The 23,709-nt window shown below is 39.9% G+C and overlaps 1 protein-coding gene across 1 annotated transcript in view; it reads left to right on the top strand.

Moving 5' to 3' along the window:
• Positions 1-23,709, top strand: part of NAV2 (neuron navigator 2) — a 377,156-nt gene that overhangs the window by 209,200 nt on the left and 144,247 nt on the right. The window contains exon 12 of the mRNA XM_054972286.1: positions 22,435-22,557. Within this exon, the coding sequence (XP_054828261.1) occupies positions 22,435-22,557 (123 nt within the window). The remainder of the gene's footprint in view (positions 1-22,434; positions 22,558-23,709) is intronic.

Raw genomic sequence — 23,709 nt, forward strand, 5'->3', positions numbered from 1 at the left:
TTATTGACAATGTAGTGAGGAGAGCAGCCAGGATTGATAGAAGGGATTTATTCAGGCAGAGAGAGCGGGAGCCTGATAGCTGCTTACGTTGGGCAGTAGACCACACACAATTGGCGAGAAACATCAGTAAGATCATTAGGAGGCATTGGCATTTGGTTGACAAGATCCCTGGTTGTAGCAAGACACCTGCCATAGGATTCCACTGCAACAGACGTTTGAGGAATATCTTATGTTGACCCTAAATCTCCATCATGTAATTCTCAGTACCCCAGGGGACACCACAAATGTGAGAGGTGTAATATCTGTGACTTGTCAGCCACTGGCCAGATATTCAGAATTGCCAGCACAGGAAGAGATATTCACCTGAGGGACTTTTCCACCTGTAGTACAGTTAATGTGGTGTACATCATTAAGTGTACTTGTCCTTTGGTTTACATAGGCAGTACATGTAGGCCGGTAAAGACTTGCATACAGGGGCATATTTCCCATATCAGAAATAGAGTGGTGGAGGCACCATTGGTCCAACATTTTATAGATGTTCATAGTAATGCCAGGCAATTTTAGTACTCTGTGATACAAGTACTGAAACATGACAGTTAGAGACATCCACATAGTGGGCTGCTAAAAAGGGAGGCTTTTTGGATCTATGAACTGAACACAGTGGCCCCAGGGGGTTTGAATCAAACCGTTGACTACTCCTGCTATTTATAGTAGGGTATATCCCATCTAATGCTGCTTACAGAGTGGAAGGGGCATGTACCTTTAAATAAAATGGTTTTAGACTAAGGCCGTCGTCACATGGGCCCTTATTTTGTCAGTTTTGCACTAGAAATCATTTCTTCTGTTATCGTTATTAGAACAGTTTCTCCCATCTTTTGATGACTGCTTGCGCTTCCAGTCAGTCACATTAAAAGGGAAAAGTGCAATTTGACGGTCAGTCAAAGAGTCTCTGGAAACGGGGCCCTAAAATTCCTGCCCTTTAAAAAAAAAATTGCATATTTGCGCTATATCACTCTTCTATTATACCAATGTTGTGCTGGGCCAACCCCAAAGCCAACTGTGATAGGTAGCAGAGGTTTCCCGCCCATAGTGATATAGCACTATAGGGCTGACGTTTTTTAAAAAAAATTACTTTAAGGCTTAATTGCAGGTCGTGCTGGGGCTTGTGGGAGTGTAGGGCAGGAGAATCAGTGTTAGGTGAGACAGATGATCGGGGAGAGTGAGCATTTTGGTGTTGCAAAGCATTTATAGTCGATCCAGGGCATTCACATGGAAGTGGATAAAGATGTCATAAAGAGTCATAAAGCGTGAATTGGGGAGAATGGCGAAATCGCAAGAGAGCAGGAATAAGGTGAGCATTCAGCGGGAGATGGCGCTAGTTTGGCGCTAAATTTATGGCTGTGTGACGACGGCCCTAATGAGATCAGAAAGTCCCCTTTAACAGTCAGTTACTAGCATGAATCAGCGTGTTTCCCTGCACTGGACTTAACACCATAGGGAATACCTTGGAAGACACTGACTGATTACAGACTTGTGAATCTTTTAGAGTTTATAATGCACTCAGTTGAATAATGTTGTTCATTGAGGAGAGTGTTGGGATAACTGAGATGAGTTAGGAGTGATGAATTTTACTGTACTGATATGAAATTTATGCTTTATGATGTTGTATGATATTTATTATTGTGCTTGTGTAACATAGGAAATGAATTATTGAACATGTGCAACTTCCTTGCAAAAGATTACCGAAACAGGAACTGATCTAGCAGCCTGTTGGGAGAAAGGTCACCCTGATTTTTCTTTTCCCCTACACGGGGTGTGGCTGGAGGAAAAGGATTTGGAGAGCTCGGTGTCCAGTGCTTATGGATACCTGAGGAAATAAAACAGACTGATCAAGAATTGATATGAAATAATTCCCTACTAATCTAATACTGAAGGAAAAGCACTTACCTTTGATTCACATGCACACTTTATATGGGATTCCTCAGAGATTAACTGTCTTGTATAGACACTTTATGAACTTGACCCATGATTCCTCCACCAGCAATTCCATTGGGTGTACCAGCATAATTGCACACTTAGATTCTGTAATGAGTGTACTTAGCACAATGAGGTCTGTGATTTGCATTCTCCTTGTGTTATGAACATTGATATAGGATTTTCGGTGTATATATTTAGTGGAATGTGCCTCTTATGTAAAAATTTTTGATTATTTGAGATCAGACATTCCTTGATTACCGGTAGCATGTAGCACTTTAAGAAACATAAAACAAGTATTTATATTGACGTAGTGATTTATCAGAACTCGCGGTGGACTAGTGTCCTCTTGGTTTTGCAATTATGCACCCGTGAGAGCACTCAGACCACTCACCTGGCCGGCAGGGAGGATGGGTGGAGGAACAGGCCTCCCAGGCATGTTCCCAGAGCAGTACAATAACATCACTCCCGGGAGTGATGTCATTGTGTTGGCTTGCAAGTGCTCCCACACTTCACAGCAGACCGAAATGGGAGTGAAGCACAAGAGTGCTCTTGGGCCCTGTGCAATGATGTCACTTCCCAGAAGTGGCATTGTCATGCTGCCCCGGGAGTCTGCAAGTGTTTTGCATGTACAAACAAAAAGAAAAAGATGAGTGCCAAGCCCCCCCCCCCTCCTGCTGGGAGCATGATGGGACCTGGCAACCCTAATTGAAATGCACATGGCATACTGCATAGACAGAATATATCCTCATGTTGATGAAAAAATGAATATGTATCCAGTTTAGGCCTATGCTTACCATTTCAGTCAGTGATGTGTATATCTAAGTCCACTCATGTACACTGCTGACTGCTTGACTGGTCATGTGCATTATTAAGTCCTCTTTTTGTTAAATGTCTCAAACCAATTTTGTAGACTCCTGGTCCTGAACTTAACTCCAAACATGTTGCACATTAAAGTGTTGTAAATGTCAAATTCCTTATACTAGAAAAAGCGAGTCAGTGCACCACACTGCTACAATGAGTGAGAAGCTATAGCATATTGAATATGAACACAGGTTCTACCAAAACTACTTTTAAGTCTGGATGGTTCCCATATTTATTTTATTTAAATAAAATATATATGCCAGCCTTCCAGAAAAGGCTCAGGGTACCCGTTATGTAAATTAAAACGTATAATAGTAAACTAAAAACAAACTGTGGCAAAGAAATTAAAAAAGTTCAGTCCAAACCAGAACAATCACAGTATATATAACCCCTTCGTGTAAGTGCTGTATTTCATAGAGGGCATTTACTGGTGTCTTAGATATATGATACTGTAGCTAGAACAAGGAAATAAATGGTTTGAATGAAAAAAAAAGTTCTTTTAGGCTAGAAATAAAAGGAAGAAATCACATAAATTATGTGACACGTTGCTGGAATGGTTAGCAATAATTGATTTTGGTTGAAACAGTATTGTGAGACGAGGAAAGAGAAGGAGATTCAAAGTGTTTATAAAGTATGACATACTTTATCAATAGATAGTCCAACTGGATCTCTAGAGACAGAGTCCATTGTTTATTCAATGCAAATTGTACCTCGTGTGCTAGAGATAGGAAGAGAAAATCATTAGTAAGATTCCTTAATCCTTTTACATCTATAACTAATTATCAGCAAAGTGTAATTAATTTCAGGCAGAACAGTATTCATTGTCCTTTCATTTATCAAAATTGTAAGGGATCAGGTGTTCAGGAATGTTTTTCATTTGAATATTCAAGTCTGCAAATTCTTGGAAGGTCACAGGAGGGTCACAAACAAAGGTGGCCTAGTTCTTATACTGGCTCTGGTTTTTGTTCCATTCACTGTGGAAGTGGTGTGGTTCTCTTTTGTCACAGAAATCTGTAGGGTGATAGCCAACCTTAAAGATGTGCTGTCACACTCAGTCACAAGTTCAGTTTAAATGAGCTAGGTGTGTTTGGCTGAAGATAAGAATGCATCTGGGCTAGTGAAACAAGATAGAGAGTGAATTTGCTTGAGTGTTAAGAACATGGGCAAGATACTGATGTGTGGCTGGTCACTATGTTGATGGATGCTGCAAGGCTGATGCTCTTGATCATGAAAATACTGTCTGTAAAGCCTCACTTGTATATTTCCTACATGCTATTTTATGTTGCGGGTTGTATTTTATAAGTGGAGGTCCTACAAGGACTTGCAGGGGGCATGTCATCCTCCCATATCTTCCTCTCCCACTATCATTTCTTTCCCTTCCTTGTCAGTCCCCAAAGTCTGTCCCCAACAGCCCCAATTGCCTGTTTCTGTTGCACCCACCCACCAACCTTTACGGTTTCCTGCCTTCAGGTCTCCTTCCTTCCCTACTTCTGCCAGCCTCTCCCTGGGAAAAGTCTGGCCTGTGGCTGCCCAGGCTGAGTTACATAGTGGCTGCTGGTGCCAGACTGGGATGAGTTGTGTGGTAGCTGCCAGTGCCAGACTGGGCCAAGTTGTGCAGTAGCCACTGATGAAGCAGATATGTGGTCTCGTACATTGGACCTAGTTGCACTGTCTCTACTGCAGAGCCAGGCCCAGTTGTGTGGGTAGTTAATTTTTGGGATCACCACCAAGCCTGTCTCCAATGGGTCATTGAGGGACATGACAAACGAGGAGGATGGGATGTTTTCCAAGGCTTTTTTGGTTCCCATGTCCAGCTATATTCTCACCCCCAAAGCATTGCTTTACACAAACCAAGACTTTTTTTAAAAAGAAGTTTTTATTGGATGAGGCAATATACAATAATTGATTAATACATTAAACTTATCCTAATTAACCCTTCAACTTAGATATATACCCCACCCTCCTCCCCTCCCCCTTTTCTTTGTTGACTTCCAACAACACTCGAACCCCCCGTTTATTCATAGATATTATTATTACACTGTATTGCTATTACTCTTACCCTGGTAACGATCTTAATATATTTTTCTTTCGTTAAAGTCTTTTTATATAAAATTTAACATCCCTCCAAAGACCACAATTGTCCTTTAACATCGCATTTCTTTTCTAATACACAAACCAAGTCTTGAAAGGCTCAGTAATATTGTTGTGGGTGTCTAGTGTCTCCAAAATGGCCATTGAGAGTTCAGTATGCATTCTTTTCTTAAAGCAACTGGCAGTATTTCATTATTTTGGAAGGTTTTAATCCCCCGATGCATTTTTTTTTTTAGATGTGAGATTTTTCTGGAAACCTGGGATTTTAAGTTTGTAAAGAAATCACCCCATTTGTCCCTAACTCTATTTTGTACACATATTGGTCATATTCTCTGTGGTTCATTTCCAAATTAGATATATGACAAACAGGGCCCCTCCAAAATCGCAGGGGGGGGGTTCTTGCCCCCTTCCATTGCACAGAGCCTTCTCCTTTTGTACCTCTCTTCCAAATGTTCTCCTTTGCAAACCCCTCCAAACGTGAAGGGTCTTGGGAGGCAAAGGGGAATGGATTTGGGAAGCAAGGAGGGCCAAAAGAGAATGGTATTTGGTGAGACCAAAGGGAAAAGTTTCCTCCTCCCTATCTTGTAGCTCTCGGGTGGGGCTTGGGCTGCTTGCCACCATGGCTCCCAGACTTGGGGCAGCCAGGCCTTAGGGCTGCTGGCTGCCATCATTCCTGGGTTTGGGGTGGCTCGCTGTCTCTGTACCAAGTTCAAGGTGGATTGTAGCTGTGCTGACCAGCCAGGAAAAGCAATGGCTGGCCGCTGGAATGATAACACTCAGGTAAGTTAAAGGACAATCTGTTCATCCTCCCATGCCTACCAAGAACAGTTCTGTACATGTTATAGGTCTGATTTTTTTCTGATTGACAGATTTTTTTTTTTACAAAATTAGGGGGTCTTCCAAGTTTGGAGAAAAATCTCCCTTGTGTCAAGGTGGCCACAATCCACAGATTTAAGTATCTGCAGATCAGGGCCACTTGACTATTATTAAATATATGATATTGAGGATTTAGGATTATAATTAATCTATACATTGACCCATCCTACAGTAAGTAAGGGTGAATATCCTTGAAGGGATTATAAGGAGAAGAAATACAATAATAATAATAAATATCACACCATTACTGTAGACTATCATTCCAGATGGAAACCTTTGTTAGTCTGTAACCACAGGAATCCAGTGGCACTTTAAAGATTAACAAAATTTATTCCAGCATAAACTTTAATGAGTCACAGCTCACTTCATCAGATGCATCGATAGTAGGGTTCCCAGAAGGGGACAGGGGGGCTGGGATATGCAGGCAACTGTTAGCAATGGTGTGATTTCACTTCTGCAGAGACCTGGAAATAATATCATGCCTGACTGATATCACACTGTTGACCTGATAGTCTTTTAAATGCAGGAGATTCCTCCACCCCTGCTGGAGGGCTTTCAACTGTAACTGATAGAGTAATCTCTGACTCACAAAAGGTTATGTTGGAATTGAGTTTGTTAGTCTTTAAGTTACCACTGGCATTTTATAGAGTACCAAAAGCAAAGATTAAAAATCATTGGCCCACAACATCCTAGTTCTATAATCCCTTATCTGTTGATCCTGAAAAATCAGGAGCCATTCAAGAGCCAGACACCCACAGTCTAATTACTAACACTAACAAGTGGCATTTGGCAGAGACTAAATTGCGCTTCAGCCCAATTCAACTGCACTGTGAACTTAGTAACCTTTTTAGCATTTATTCAAGGGGCCCTCAACCATGTTAAAAAAGAATTAATGATGTTTGGTGAGTTCGAAAGGCCCAGTAAGAGTATTCAAACAGCTTGGCTTAGAGTAACAGAAAAGATATAACTGTGAATGATGAAGAGAGTTTAAAACTATAGTTATATACCATATAAGGCTGCATTATTCCAACATGACTAATAATAATAATGTCATCTATTTTATCTTCCCTAGTTATGCTGTTTGTTTGAACTGCTTTCCGTCATGTTGGAGCAAGCTCATTGCTAATTTTGTGAAAATACTTTAAACATTGTTGCAATGGAAATAGTACAGAAGAAAAGAGAAACTTAAGTTATTTTAAGTTACTTCTAAACCATCCCTAGAATGATATCAGAGACCAAGCTCCCTCCATCTAAAAAAAATTATGCAGTTCTCATCTTACTGATACTGTTGCTGCATCAGTATTAGTTTGTCCTCCTTACTAGTAAAGAGGAAATTGTTTCCATAATAGTCTGTACAGTGTTTGCCTTGCATTCTCATATAGAAACATGGTAAGAATTGCTTTTAAATATCAGAGGGAGAGGGGAAGTTCCTTCTGTACCAACAAGATGTCAAAAAGAAATAAATAACATGTGCTATTGCCATTGGTAAAAGTTTTCAGAGTGGAAGAAATAATATAATACACTTTCAATATAATATTCTTTCTTGCACATCAGAACTGTCCACTAGAGGGAAATGTAACCTCAAAGTCAGTACAGCAGAGCACTGGTTTTGTTATAGCTTGATTTTCCTACCTTAAGAATAAATGGAAAAGCTTAAAATTAATTAATTAAATAAATAATACCCCATCATTCTTCCCAATGGGGACCCATAGCAGCTTACATCATATGCCTTTCCTCCATTTTATCCTCACAACAACGCTGTGAGGTAGGTTAGGCTTAGAGAGTGTGACTGGCCCAAGTTCACCCTATGAGCACAATGGCAGAGTGGGAATTTGCACCTTGGTTTCCCAGATTCCAGTCTGACACTGTAAACACTACACCAGACAGATATTGTAGCCTTTTCCAGATGTTATGTTTGTAGCTTTGTGAACGTATCTATGGATAGACTATATGTGATTCTCCCAATATCTGTTTCATCTAAAAAGGGCAGTATACTTGTATTTCAACTTCAGAATACATGTACCAGATCCCAGATTAAGCTGGTGTCTGATATGCATGTACTGAGGCAAAAAATCTAAATATTGCCTCTTTTAGAAGACACTGCCACTGTGCATATGGATATTACTGCATTCACAGCACCATGGACATAGTATCTGAAAAAGGCTTGTATCTTTAGTATTTCTTTCTCACTGTAATAGAACAGAGTACAAGAGAAACAGGCAGGTCACTTCATTTTTTTTTTTCATTTTTTCCCCATTTTTAAACTTTTTTTTTTTTTTGCAAACTTAAGATCTGGAGAAAACTCTGAAGTGGCATCACATCTCTCTAGGAACCACCAAAAACACTATAGTAAAACCATAATGTTTGAGGCAATTCCTAAAGGTGTGTGGTATCACTTCTGGTTTTCTGTAGAAATGACGTCCCGCAGTCACTGACATCCAATTTTTAAAAAAAATTTCTTTCTCCCACTGGCTGCTGGAGTGCTGGCATGCATGGCCTGCTTGGAGCAGGTGAGTTCCTACTCCCATCCCAGCATGCACACGGCATCCATAAAGAATATAAATGTTAAAAAATCTGTTTGACCTAATATATGTATTGCTCATGCCTAGCTAGTTATCTCTGCTCTATAATTCAATTTAAAAAAAATTTCATCCACAAGTACCAAATGCTTAAAGTTTTCTATGTCTTGAAAAAATTCCTAACACTAGCCAAAATAGCATACTTAAGGATAACAGGTACTATGTTGACTTGAGATACTCTTCTAGTGGAGACCCAAATCTCTACTGGTGCGTATCCAGGACCAAAAGAAAAGCAAACACTCTGACATTTGTCAAGCAGTAATAGGTGCAATCATTTTAAATAGAAAGTTAAAATGCATGCAAAATAAAAGAGGTGGCATGAATAGTATGGCTCCAGATACTGCTCCTTTTTGTTAAAAAATTATGGAAGCTTGAGCTTCAAAGGCTATGGCTTTTATCACAGTATTTTTCACATTTAAAGAATTTTCAATGTGTCACCAAATATTCCAGTTTTCAAAATTCAATATATACTAGAAAAAACTGTAAGACCAAGTATCAAAGCAAAAACTTGAGTGTTTTACCAACCAAGAAGACAATATTAAGGTACAGCTTAGTCAGTGAATTAAGGACTGGTATTACACTAGGCTCATAGACAGGCTTTGACAGAAGTGTTGCTCTCCCTGAAGACAACATGTATCATCCTGTGACTGTCCTTAACACTCTTCCGTAAATATATTGTCGAAGGCTTTCACGGCCAGAGAACGATGGTTGTTATGGATTTTCCGGGCTGTATTTCCATGGTCTTGGCATTGTAGTTCCTGACGTTTCGCCAGCAGCTGTGACTGGCATCTTCAAAGGTGTAGCACCGAAAGACAGGGATCTCTCAGTGTCAAACTGTGGAGGAGAAGTTTGCAAGTAAAGGAGATGTTTGCAAGGAGATGTTTGCAACTCTTCTGTAAACTTGATTTTTTGGTTGATGATAATACCAAAGTTCATATGGAAGTAGGGTTGCCAGTCTCTAGGTGGTGGCTGAAGATCTCCCTGAATTACAAATGATCTCCAGATGACAAAGATCAGTTCCCCTGGAGAAAATAGCTGCTTTGGAGGTGGACTCTCTGGCATTATACCCCACTGAGGCCCCTCCCTTCCCCAAACTCCACCCTCTCCAGGATCCCCCCCCCCCAAAAATCTTCATGAATTTCCTAATCTGGACCTAGGCACCCTTTGTGGAAGACAGAAGGATGGAGCAAAGCCTTGTTTCTGGATTGGTTGCTCCAGCTATAATGTGCAAGTAGAAGTTCCTGTGTAAGAGATTCTTATTTCTTTTTCTCAGGTTTTTTCCTCATACTCTCCTTTCCCCAAAGACAGTCTGTTTTTGACCTTGTCTGTATCCTTGTCGTGCAGAAATGTTCACAACTAAATGATACTTCTGTCTTTCTTCAAATATTTATTCAGTTTTGAATAGGCTAGAACTTGAAATGACCCTAGCTAGTTATCTTTTGTTTTTCATTGGAAAGCATGGCTTGTGGTCAGACTTCACATTCCACCCTTTGACCAGAAGTATAGAGTTGGCAGGAGATGATGGACTGTCAAGACTGGTGGGTTAGCAGAATGTGTGGATAAAAATATGGTTTGGCACAACAATTAGCCAGGAAAAAATTAAAGGAAGGGAAAACAAATCTATAGGAAACTGTTGTTTCAGGTTTCCAGTAGCTGCAGAGGAGCTATGGATGTTAGTTTATCAAATTTCTTAGGTGCTTGAATTCATAATTTTAACACAGTAAACTCTGATGACATAAGAAGAACCTGCATGCTTTTTTGACTCCAAGGATATCTCTTCCAAGTAAAATTTCGCATTCCAGCAGGGAAAGCAGTCGGGTCCTCGTAGATAAGGAATTTAAAGCTTTGTCATACTCAATTTTGTTAGATCAATGGTTAGGTTAACCTAATATCCTGCCTCCGTTTGTATAAACTAGCTCCATGGGCTATACGAATTGCTGCCATAATTTCTACAGTCTTAGAGTACCCTTTTCATGCTGTTATATCCATCAAATCACAGAACTCATATACCAGCTCCCATGCAGAAGGGCTAGTTCACGTGAACTGCATCTCCATGGAGAGGGATGGAGACCACTACCCTATAAACTTGCCTTTAGAAGCAGCAGTTTCTTGCCATGGTTATATTGGAAGATCTGCAGTTTGCCCCATAGTGATCATGGATACATTAGAGCAGGGGTCCCCAACCTGCGGCCCACGGGCCACATGCGGCCCCCAAACTCTTTCTGTGCGGCCCTCCAACCTGCTTGTTTGCTACTATCACTCCCTGCTTCAAGAGGCACCACCTATTGCTGTTCTTCCTGTCCCTTTCTTGCCAAAAACACAACAGTAACATTGTTTCTTCTGGTCTCCATGGTTCCTTCTGACAGCCCCCTCTTAGTCTGATCTAAACATTTTTGTGAAGCAAGTTAGTGAAAGTAACTTTTCAAACTTCTCATGCTGCAATGAACTAAAATTTGAGAAAGACGTGAATTTACAATTCCATGTTGAAGGACATGTCAAAGCACTGAATCTATTGTAGGTGGAATTCCAATTCACAGATTACCATAAGCACAGAAAGGAAATAAGAATGTTTCAAAATCCATTTGAAGTAGCACCAGAAGATGCATGTAACTTTTTTAAAATGGAACTAATTGATTTGCTGGCCAGTGATCATCTCAGAGACAATTACAAAGAAAATAATCTGTTCAATTTCTGTTGTGGCCTACTAGATAGATTTATCAACCTAAAGATATTTGCTGAAGGCATGTTTCTCTTTGGCACCCCATACATCTGTGAACAAACTTTTTCCAAGATGAAAATTGTGAAATCCAAGTGTAGCTTAAGACTTACAGATGAACATTTACATGACATTTTAAGGGTGCCTGTCACAAACCTTGACTTGGACATTAATGCCTTGGCTATCAGAAAACAGCCACAAAAATTACACTGACTCCTAGGTAAGCATGTGTAGCTAGATAAAAGGATTCGACAGTAAAATATTGTTCCCAAATGGATTGCATTCAAGTTAACATTTCTTCATTGACCTCTAATGTGGCCCCCATGTGCCAAAAGGGTGGGGAGCCCTGCATTAGAGGAAGTATGCATCATAGGATACTTGCAGTGCAATCCTTAAAAGAAACACCTTTCTTGGGAACCCTGTTGAATAGATCTAAAATAATTCTGAGGAGACCAGCTTAGGATTTCTCTAAAACCAGGGTTCCCAGCCATTTTGAGCTTGCAGGTACATTTGGAGCTCTGACACAGTGTGGTAGGCGCAGCCACAAAATGGCTTTCACAAATTGGCTGCTATAGGAGGCAGAGCCAGCCACAAAATGGCAGTTACGGCTTACCTTGTATTACTTAGTGAAAATCCTTGTGCTGCCCAAGCAGTGTTTTTAAAAATCTGCACAACCAATCAAATCTCCAATAGTTGGAAGCTGTTCTTGGCAAAAGCCCCACCTGGCCACACCCACTTCCTAAAAAATACTTGGCGGGCATAGGGTTACCAGCCTCCAGGTAGTGGCTGGAGATCTCCCAGAATTACAACTGATCTCCAGGCCACAGAGATCAGTTCAGCTAGAGAAAATGGTTGCTTTGGAGGGTTGACTCTATGGAATTATAACTTACTGAGGTTCTTCCCTTCCCCAAACCCTGCTTTCTCCAGGCTCCATCCCCCAAATCTCCAGGAATATCCTAACGTGGAGTTGGCAACCCTAGGCGGGCACCAGGAAACATGTTGGGTACAATGGTGTCCATGGGCACCACATTGGGGACCCCTGTAATACCTTTTCAATTTCTTGCTAGAATAATAGTTGCTAATTCCTCTTTGTTGATGAAAGTGGACATATTTAGAGGCCATAGAGGAATCTGCATGGGTTTACTATTATCACATCCCCAGAGATTTTGGGACAAAAACTTCTGCTGCTTAGCATCTCCAGTTCTACTTGGAAAAGACTAACAAATATTTTAATTCCACAGAACACTTGTTCAGGAAAACATACCAGTTTTACCAACAGTGTTTAAAGATTAAGAATCTTGAGACATCTCAATGTTTGAATGGCAGCAGATATGAAATTACAGTCCTGGGGTGAAGGAGGGGGGATGAAAGTAGTTGTTGACATTCACCATAATAAAAATTATTTATTTTTAACTAAAATATTTCCACTCCACTTCTTCTCATGGAGTTCAAAGTAACATTTTGCTGCAAGATCTTCCACCCACACACTGTTTTCTGCTCCCATTTACAAAAGAGAGGGGCTTTCCCCACTAGTTGTTGCCTATGGAATGATATCTCCCCTTGACGCAGGCCTGAAGCTTACCCTGCTATAATTTAGACACGTATGCAAAACATTACTTTTTCACCAGGTTTTAAATGCCCTTTTAGCTGGTTGTGTTATGGGCTGATACTGCTGGAATAGGGTTGCTAGTAGAGGTGGACATGGTCCAGAAAACAGTGGAGATGAGACAGTATCCCACAACCTCAGGGCCTGCAAGACAGAGATGTTTTGCCTGGCCTATGGTTGAGGCCTGCTGATGTCGTCTCTGGCGGTTACTGCCCCCACCGTGCAGCCCTGAATTTGACCGGCTTCAGCTTCTTCTGTCTGCATTTTATGGTTTAATCACAACTTCTGGTATGTACTTTGGCACCTTATTTATGTAGTCTTTGATTGGTTTTTATCTGTTTAATATGTAATTTTAAATTTTGTATTTATATGCCTGTTGTTAGCTGCCCTGAGCCTGCGTGAGGGGAGGGCAGGATATAAATCTAATAATAAACATAAAGTCCTGCAATGTCACTTCTGGCCACATAACTGGAAGTGACCTTACTGTGTTGCAGGATGCTCTAAATTCACTTGTAACTGTATGGCTTTTAGCATAGAGTTTTGTGTGGATCCTAGAGCATCCACTGACATGATTATGTCACTTCTGGTTACACAGCCATAAGTGATACAGCATTGTGGGGTGCCATCTTTCCCCTGCCACCCAATGGCTGTGTGCCAGCAGATGATCTCTTTTTGGTGGCAGGCCAATGGCAACCTGAGGCTGGAATATTCTTATCAGGTTTTATGATTAGTACTGTTTTATGCCTACTGTTTTTATAGCTTCTGGAATGTCTTGTTGCTAATTTATGCTGCTTGTTGTTTTATGCTTATTAAGGGGGCTATCAAAAGTTTTATTTTGTTTATGCTTTCATTGTTCATTTTTACTTAAACAGGTCTTTGAAGAGATGGCTTATCCATTTCAGAAATAAATAATAAAATAGCTTAAATCATCAAAAATTTTCATCTAAAGCAATGGTAAAAATTCCTAGAAATATGATAAATAAAACTAGAACTAAAATAACTATAATCAAATCTTGCAGACAGCTCAAAGACTTGAAAAACACTGTTTAAAAAGGTCAAGTCTTACTCCTCCCAGCCAGAAAATAAGAGAAGTGCATACTTCCCAAGGTAGCCCATTGGAGCCATGGTAGTTCTCACCTCTTTTAATGAAGGTGTTTTGTGCACCTCCCCTCAAGAAGTGGATCATTATAAATGGTGACACCTACACTCATGAATGTATTTCACCAGGTCTTGGGTTGGATACAGTCTAAATTTTCCATCAGTAGAATGGAACTTTCCTGCCTCTCCTCTCTCACAGCAGCCTCTCTCCATGAACTGCTATTTCTGGCAAATAGGATACCCTGAGGAATGATAGGGTCTGCAATGGAAAGGAGGAATCAGTGGAAATGGCCAATTTAGGCTAGATCCAGCTTCTTATCTCCAGAAGGTCTCTGTGGACCTCAAACATTTGTTAGTTTTTACCAGTTGGAATTGAGAAGGTGAATGTTTCCAATAGAATCACTCTTTTAAAAAACAGTGTGGGGGTAGAACTTCAGAGTGGGAAGGAGGTGGTTTAATCCTTCAGTTAACGCAGCTTAACTGATCAAAATAGCTTCTTTTTAACTTTAGAAGGGAAAAACTATATTCACCCTGACTTTGTTTTATTGCTCTTGCAGGATTAGTAACTTATTGGAGCTTATACTCCTCTCCACACCATGGCCCTTGTCTGACCAGGGGTTCCTTGAAGCAGTTATTTTATTTTATTTCATAAACACTGGGAAGCTCTATATACTGATCTCGTAGAGAGTTTGTCTCTCAAGGAGGTGCTGTTATATATGTAAAGGCTGCAGCCATGTAGGGCTTTAAAAGACAAAGTCAGCACCTTGAATTGGTCTTGGAAATTTTCTGCAGAATAGCAGCCAAAGTTTAGACAGCTAAAGCAAGACAGCTAAAGCAGTACCAGATCTTGTTGAGGATATTTTCAGTGATTGTGTGAAAAATATTACTCAGGCATTTTAAAAATATTGCTCTTGGAAGGATGTTGGTGCACTGTACAAAAGGATTGTGCCTAGAGCAGCTGGCAAAATGAAAATAAAAGTTCAAAAGTTTAAGTTGCCAAGGGAACGCAGAAGCAGTTGGTTTGAGCCAGTTAACTAGAAACTAGGGGTGGGCTCTTTTTTGTTGTTTTGCCCAGTAAAGCACACAAGGCTGAATTTCCATTTCTGGTAATCCCCTTTAATAACAATTGTGTAAACAAAGTTTGCACACTGAAACTGAGTGTAGAAAATGAATTATATGGGCTTTTTCTTATTGTAGAATAGTACAGCTATTAAATTAATCCTGAGAGATAGAGAGAAAGCAAACCCAGGAATTTTTATAATTGATGATGATTCATAACAAAGTTGCTTCTTAATTAGATATCTTCAGTTCAGGTCTACAAATGGCAGTCATCTTCATATCTTTTTCTTAGTTGTGCTGAATTTCAGATGTTAAATGGTGGCTCTTCAGTTTGCATGTTTGCATATATGACACAAAATTCAAGGAGTCCTAAAATGCAACCAAAATTCTTCAATTGTGTCTGTTACAGTTTCCAGTCTTTGACATTATTGGCATTTGTCATCACATTTGTATTCCATTGTTCCTCAGAGGAGTCCAGAACAGCATACATTGACTTCAGACATTCTGTTCTTATAGCAACCTTCTGAGAGAGGTTTGTCTGTAATTCACATATTACAAAGACTATTAGCCAAACTACACATTATGGTGAGCACAGGTTCAACTTGTGACCACCGACACTATTTTAGAGGAGAATTTAGCTGTGTAAAAATTGCTGTGCGGTTACACCATATGATCTTATCCCTCTCCCCTTGCCTTTTCAAATGCCAAAATAGTCTTGGGGGATTGTTTCAGCTCTTGAAAAGGTGTGGCAGGGAAAAAATTGCATGGTGCCTCCACACCTGATGAGGACTAGGACCGGGCCATCACAGGAATTTTTAGATAGCAACATTCTTCTCTAAAATGGTATTAGCAGCCATGGGTTGAACCCCTGCCAGCCATAATGTGTAGTTTGGCCCTATGTGTCTCCCACATAGACTATCAACAAAAATGTTCTAAGAGTTCCCCTCTGTAAAGTTAATTACTAAGGTATGACTGAGCCCAGTTCGTTTGAGAAGCACAGTATGTACTGTGAAGGTGCTTCAGCCTCCCCTGCCCCTCCCCATGCACTGTTTTTCTGATCAGAAATAGCCCTGGGATCCTCTATTAGCCCATTGATGAAATGTACATATACTGATGGCTACGGTATATGATGGCCCAGTGGGGCAAATAGCTGCTCTGTGCATCCTTTGGAAAAATGGTGCAGGACAGAGGCATTCCATTTTCTTCCAATTAGTTTACCATCTATGTAGTTCTGGCAGGAAAATACATTACTTGTATATGCGATTCAGCTGTCCCTCTGCTTTCCCTGTTATGTATAAACTGGTTCTGACTAGCTAAGACAACCCTCATTCATTACAAGCATGATTAAACCAAAATGAAGCACAAAGACCCATTGATTTCAATGATTTAGAACCATATTGGACATGGGGGCGGGGGACGGAATCCATATGTATTTCTACCCATGTCCACCAGTTCACATCTAATATCTAGTGGTGGTCTGTTTTTTTTAACAAAAATGAGCATGAAGACAAGGGGAGCTATCCAACCTTACTGTTCCCACACGTTGCCTTGCTTTTCTCTGTAGTTTTCAGCAGTAATCTTTCAGCCCAACTCCAATGCCATATGCCCCTCCCCTTTCTGGTTTAAGCATATGCTTAGATATTCCATTGAAATCAATGAGTCTTAAACATGCTTAATTGTGATTAGGGTGTGCTTTACCTATTAAGTGTATACCTGATTTTTAAAAAAAGTTTCCATCTAAAAAATGTAAAGTATGGAGACAACAAACATATAACGTATAAGGTATGGAGACAATACATATATCAAAGAGATGGGATAGGCAAGTGCTCCTTATTAAACATTTGTTGTAATCGTATATGTGGGCTTCCTACAAAGTCAGGATTTGAAACCTACTCAATTTCCATATTCTAAAATATCAACCTGATTTACATTTACCACCAATATAAATTATATACCCTTAAATCCTCGCATGTTCTTACATAATTGCTGCATTTTTGCCTTCCACTTTAAGGGTGGTTTTTGTAAACTCCTCACAAACAACTGTTACAAAGAAAGACTTGAGTCAAACTTGCTTCTAGCAGTGCAATTGAAACTAGACTCCTTGTTTATGCAGTTGAGAGAAAAGTATTGTGTCTTGTCCCCGCAGACAAAGAAGAACTGAGAATAGCCCTGTCCCTAGTTTTAACTAGCTTAGCAACCTCTTTGTGAAACCCCCAAGGGGCAATTGGCTATTGTTCTTGATCCCAGTAGAGACTTACAAAGCTAACTTACATCCATTGCACTTTTCCCTTTCCTTCCTGTTGCATGTGAAGTTTAATAATTAAGTCAGCCTTCTCAGTCAGGTTTTATCTGTTTCTGCTGACAGTGTAACTGAAGCAATTCAGAAAGTCTGAAATGAGCTTAGTGTTTCTCTGGTCTAAGAGTTGTTTTTTCTCAGTCATTGGCAGATTATCAATTTAAGAGTAATAATGTTTGGATTGCCCGTGTGATGGGAAGGCTTTGTCTGTTCTCGGCAAAGATGATTCTCAGGAAGAAAAGTCAGTGAATGGCAATGAACTTTGTAACGCTGAAGGGCATTTTCAGTCTGTTTAGAACTGCAACAGAAGATTGGAAAGAGAGTATCTTTTCTGTTCACAGCTAAGTAAAGTATGCTATTTTATTGAACTTTTATTAAAGCTGTCCAGTTAATTATTTTTTCTTTTATTTATTTGTTGCTCAGTTGGATTAAGTTGTGAAATGATGTAGAAGCTAGTAGATGGGGAAGAAGTACAGGCTTTGGGGGATCAGTGTGATATTCTATCCATACTGAATTTGAAAACTATCAAGAGGATTAAAATACCTGTGCTTATAGGTTTATACATTTTGTCTACAGTTTAGATGAAAGAATAAGGTCAGTGATTCTGGACACTTGGGTGTGTATGAGGTTTTTATTTTTTTTATTTAGTTTTCGCTCTCTTTGCAATTTAAAAAGTTAAAGAAAACATGGATTGCTCTCAGAATAACTGGTTTACTATGAACTCTTTAGTATATAAAAATAAAGGATGATATTAATAATTTGCTATTTTAAAATAAGCTAAATAATATCATGTACTGTGGCATTTTTTTAAAAAAGCTGCAATGTGGTATTTTTTTTAAAAAAGTAACTGAAATGTGTCATAGCTGCATATTTAATTTGTTTTACTTTGTTTTTAAGAGGAAGTACTCTGTCAAAAACCATCACTCTGTTCAGTGCAGTCCTAAGCAGTATAGTATATTGTTGACTTGAACAGACGTACAAGAGTCTATACTTCAGACCTATACAGAGTTACTCCAGTCTAAGCTCACTGATTTCAGTGGACATAGACTGGAGTAATACTGCATTGGACTACACTGTTAACATGGCACCTTGTTTATATTAGCTCATCTAATTACTCACCTGAATGATGATAGACGTGTGGGTGAGAATATGCATTTATGAACATGAGTATATGTCACCAACATATATTCACATTTATAAGTGAAAATTTGTTAATACTCTGAACCTTTGAAGTCACTCTATTACATGTCTCTCCATCCAAAATGTTATCCTGGAAAATCTACTATAGCCTTTTCCGATTAACATTTTTGAGAGGTGAGCTACGTAAGGCTTTGTGGGAACATGACTTGGCCACAGCACTCCAGTGAGCTTCAAAGTTGAGTCGGGATTAGGAGGACCTGGGTTCCCGACACTCTAATCTTCCTGTCTGAAGTCTGACCTACACATGGAGAGGAATGAGACTGTAGAAAACTAAAGAGGCAGGATGGATAGTACTACTTCAGACAGCAGATGATTGATTCCAGCTTCTGTGCATAAAAAGTTCCTTGCAAGTAAAAAAACCTATCATGGCAGGGAAAAAGCTTTTACCACTTCACTTTGCTTGCTGCGCTGGTTTTATATTTGCAGACAGTTTTTAACATAAAGAAACATTTTGAATGTTAAGATAAGGACCACCTTCTTGTCCTCTCTGGTCATCTTTGGAGGCCCAGCTTTGGGTGCCTCCACCATCCGAGACTAGATGGGTGGCAACCCAAGAAAAGGCCTTCTTGATCATGGCACCAAAACTTTGGAACTTCCCAGGGAGATTAGTCTATCATTGTCTTCTGCCAGCAGGTGAAGACTTTTCTGTTTTGTTTGGCAAACTTCCAGTAACGGTTACTGCTCTTCTCCATTGTTTTGGTGTTGTGTGTTGATATGTTTATATAAAGGCAGCATAAAAATGTTTTACATAAAAATATTCCAGAATGTGTAGACTGACATGGTACAATTTGTTCTACCACTCCATTCCCTTGCATGTGTCAATCAGGCCAAACCCTTCTGGCCAAAACGGATTGACTGAATGAGTGGATTGGGCAGATATGAAGTATGAATACTTAATTGTCAGATAAATAATTTCTTGAGAGTTGCTATGGTTTGTATAGCAGAAATTTGTGATCAGGGCTATGGTCAGTGAATGCAGTGTTGAATATGGAATTACGAGAACTGTGATGAAATCTAAGGACAGCCAAGAAATTTCAGGTAGCTAATTTTCAGTTAGCCATGGACAAGCCTCTCTCTCAGCTTCAGTTTTCTAAGTGGGAATAAGAATGGCTGACCTGACGAGGTTGTTCTGTCCATTAAGGAGGTAAAGAATGTCAAGCTTCTCAAGTTGTTTGGGAAAGGGAGTCATGATCTTTTTCAGGTGTAACTTTGCTCTCCAAATGAGAGTAGAGGAGGGCTATGGGTGGATGATCTTTCTGTCTATTTACTTTTTAAATACTGCCACTCTCCCATTCCTCTGTACTTCTTTATGTATGAGATAATCATTTATTCATTAACATTGAATATACTAGCAAATGATACTCAATGGGAAGAAAGTAATTCAGAGGTTATTTCAATAACAGAATAAAAATAGTATTTCAGGCAAGTGTGCTTAAACTCATGATATGATTCTGTAGATCGCTATGGAACTAAAAGGTTGAAGATGGCTGTTGTTACCTTTAACAAAATAAGAAAGATTAGAGACTGAATTTGCAAGATCATTTATTTATTTAAATATTTATACCCTGATTTTCTTCCTGAAGTGGCTTGTGCATCTTTTTCCTCTTCTTCCATTTTGTCCTTGTAACAACCTTATGCAGTAGGCTAGGCTGAGAGAGAATGGGGATTTAAACTTAGTTCTCCTAGATCCTAGTCCAGTGCTCTAGCCACTATACCACACTGGAACTTGTGGTCTTATATCATTATGTTCAACACACTATTTGGAATCCAACAATACATTTCCATTCCTAGGCATAGCCTTAGTTTTGGACACAAATCAATTGCTGTTTGGATATGCTGTTTTGGCCAAGTTGAGTAGAACAAGCCTTCCCTCTTCCTTGAGTGACAGCAGAAGCAGGGTCAGATACTCTGGTGGTGGTTGATGATTGTCAATGTCCAGTGCAACAGGTTTCAGTCCAAGTCTATTGAAGCCTAGCACAGGCTGTACCCTGCCCCTTCATGCCATGTCACGTTTAATCTGTAATTTTTTCATGAATTTTTCCCTTAATTTTGCAATCAACCACCAAATTCCAGATATTTACAGAATTCAGTGGCAACCTTAGTCACATAACTATTGTTCTATGTCAGTTTATTTACTGTGTCTATGATTGTTTGGTTCACAGAGTTGCACTGCTTAGTGCAAAACAATAATTGGAAGACTTAAATATGTGTACCTTTGCCAGTGAAAGGCTTCATTTTATCTCTGTTCTCTCTTATTCTTTGGGATTTACAATAAACTGCTATCTCCAACCAAAAGATTAAATTGTGGCTCTTTGAAGAATGTTTTTGAGAACACTTTTCTTCTTGAAGGTTAGCGTTAATCCCCAGTTCTGACAAGGCTTAGCATCTTGCTGTTCAGTGGCTGTCTGGTGTTGCAGGTCCTAAGATAGGGTTACCAGCCTCCAGGTAGTGGCTGGAGATCTCCCGGAATTACAACTGGTCTCCAGGCCACAGAGATCAGTTCACCTGGGCCGATTCCAGACGGCCCTCTGCATGCCGAAACGTCGCGCGTTGTCGCGCGGAAAACGCGAAATATCGTGTTTTCTTGCTCGAGTTTTGCGCAACGTCGTCGTCGCACGAGAAAATGCAATATTTCGCGTTTTCTGCGTGACGACGCACGACATTTCGGCATGCAGAGGGCCATCTGGAATCGGCCCTGGAGAAAATGGCTACTTTGGGGTGGACTGTATAGAATTATGCCATGCTAAGGTCCTTTACCTCCCCAAACTCCAGGTTTCTCCAGGTTTCACCCCCCAGATCTCCAGGAATTTCCCAACTTGAAGCTGGCAACCCTATCCTAAGAACAGCCTAGTTCTGTATTCTCAGGAGCTCTTCAATATGTCAAACAGTAGTTTCAGAGCCAAATTGTATTTTTGCACAGACCAACTCCCTTGTGGCTGATCATGCTCTACAATGAAGTCAGTACCACTGAGCAAGAAGAGATTCATGGTTATGAAGTACATGCACTTGGGAAACATTAGGTTGGACAAAGAATTAAAATGCTTTCCAGAAGATTATCTCAGTATAGCCGTTCAGCTATAGTTGTATGACTTTTGGAAGTCTGATGAAGCAGCAGTGTAATAAAATGTATGAAACACACAGGGTGTCTCATTGCTTCTTTGAATAGCTATCAGCTGGGCATGGCATACAAAGTCCAAAAGAGACACGCAACATCAAGGGAGAAGATCTCTCTCTCCCCCTCCCTACAACTTAAAAACAAGCTTATGTTCCAATCTGTGAGCAAAATGTTCACTGCACCTTGACTGAAATGGGATAGGTCAGCTTCTGGAAACCAGAAAAATAACTTGATGGAGCAAATTTGGCCCACGCTTGGCATCCCTGCCAAGATGATTCTGTTTTTATTTGTTCTTCATCTTGTTCTTTATACAATCCAATTGTATTGCATTGTGTATTTATGTATTATACTGGTCTTTGTCGCATTCCTCTTATAGCTCTGTAAATTCACTTTGAGTCTCAATAGGAAAGGCAGACAATAAATGAAGTAAATAAATAAATGAAAGCAAGAGTAAATAAGCCAAGGATAAAATCATTTTAAAGTTGTTCCAAAAATATATAGAGATTTTTTAAAAAACATAACCATTTCTAGGAATATCTGCTCTAAACAAAAGGGGGTGCCAAATGACATCAGTGGAAATGGGTTTTCAACTGATATTCAGCCAATCCATGCTTCATACAACACTTGCCATTATAGAAGGATGAAAGCATACTCTGTGCCTTTTTAATTTTGAGGATAAGTTAGAAGCCCATACATCAAGCAAAATTTTACCAGCCCATTCCTTGATGGAGCATATTTCTATATTTCTAAGATACCAATTTAAAAACATTGAATTGAAATATATAGCCAATGCAGAAAATATCTGAAAACTGTGACACTGGTGAATTTTAACCCTGTATCATGTAATTTTAATCCATGTTAAACATTTGTATTATTCATTACATGTAGATGTCATATCAGGAGTTAGTTGTTTCTGCTTGTGTATTGTTTTTGTAATCTTGCTTTTCTGGTATTTTTAAGGTACATGACTGATGGTGGGCTGGGGCTTTACACTCGAAGATTAAATAGACTTCCTGATGGAATGGCTGTTGTACGGGAAACTCTGCAACGCAACACCTCACTGGGTCTGGGGGATGCTGACAGGTAAGCCTGTACCTGCCTATTTACATTTTGCATTCCATTGTAGGCACCATAGGACTCAGCCTGTAAGAAAAGAACTGAACATTTATTTTAATTGTTCAAATACTTGGTAATAAGAGCCAAACCAAAGCACTTAGGTTCAAAATGTAATCTTCCTGGGCTCAGAAACTATGAACAATAACCAGGGGTCATTTTGTAGAAAAAGAGCGGCAGGAACTCATTAGCATAACTCATTAGCATATACAATGCCCCTTGCCATCATCGGAAGTGTGTCATTAGCATGACTGATTTGCATATGCCACACTCCCTGACATCACCTATCCTGGCTGTTTGGACCCAATCCTGGCCATTCAGGGCCGAAATTGGGCCCAAAATGGCAAAAAATGGCTGAAAATGGCTGAAAAGGGGCCCAAAATGGTCAGGATCGGGCCGCTGATGAGCGGGAGAGCGATCCACCACCTGTCAGAGGCCCAATCTGGGTCGTTTTGGCCCCAATCCAGGCCAAAACAGACCCAAAATGGCCAAGAGTCAGGTGGGCGGGGCTACCTGACATGTGACCTCTTTGGGGAACTACCGGAACTGCGTTCATGTGCATTCCCCCTCAAAGTGAGCCCTGACAATAACAGATGTGGATTGGAATGAAACTTTAATCTGAAGACAGGCAGTTAATCTAGCAGTCCTATGGTTTTTAGATTTAACATAAGAATGTAACATTAAATTCCCATTAACGACTAATAAATATCCCATATTATTGTCTCTTCTAAAGGCACCTTCAGTGGGGCTGAGAAGACCCCAACTCAATAATACCTGTGGAAGAGGCTTTGAGTTTAGTATGTTAGAGTATGGATCCTTTTAATGGCTTGGATCTAGCAATGTGCAAGTTTTCTGTAGTGGTTAACTGTGGTGTAGTGGTTAACTGTATCAGGACTCTAATCTGGAGAACTGGGTTTGATTCCCCACTCCATTTGAAGCCAGCTGGGTGACCTTGGGTCAGTCACAGCTCTTTCAAAGTTCTCTCAGCCCAACCTGCCTCACAGGGTGATTGTTGTGAGAATAATAATAACACACTTTATAAACTGCTCTGAGTGGGCATTAAGTTGTCCTGAAGGGCAGTATATAAATCGAATGTTATTATTTATTAGTGGAAACATAGAC

Source organism: Eublepharis macularius, chromosome 2 (genome assembly GCF_028583425.1).
Source record: "Eublepharis macularius isolate TG4126 chromosome 2, MPM_Emac_v1.0, whole genome shotgun sequence".
NCBI classification, from domain to species: Eukaryota; Metazoa; Chordata; class Lepidosauria; order Squamata; family Eublepharidae; genus Eublepharis; species Eublepharis macularius.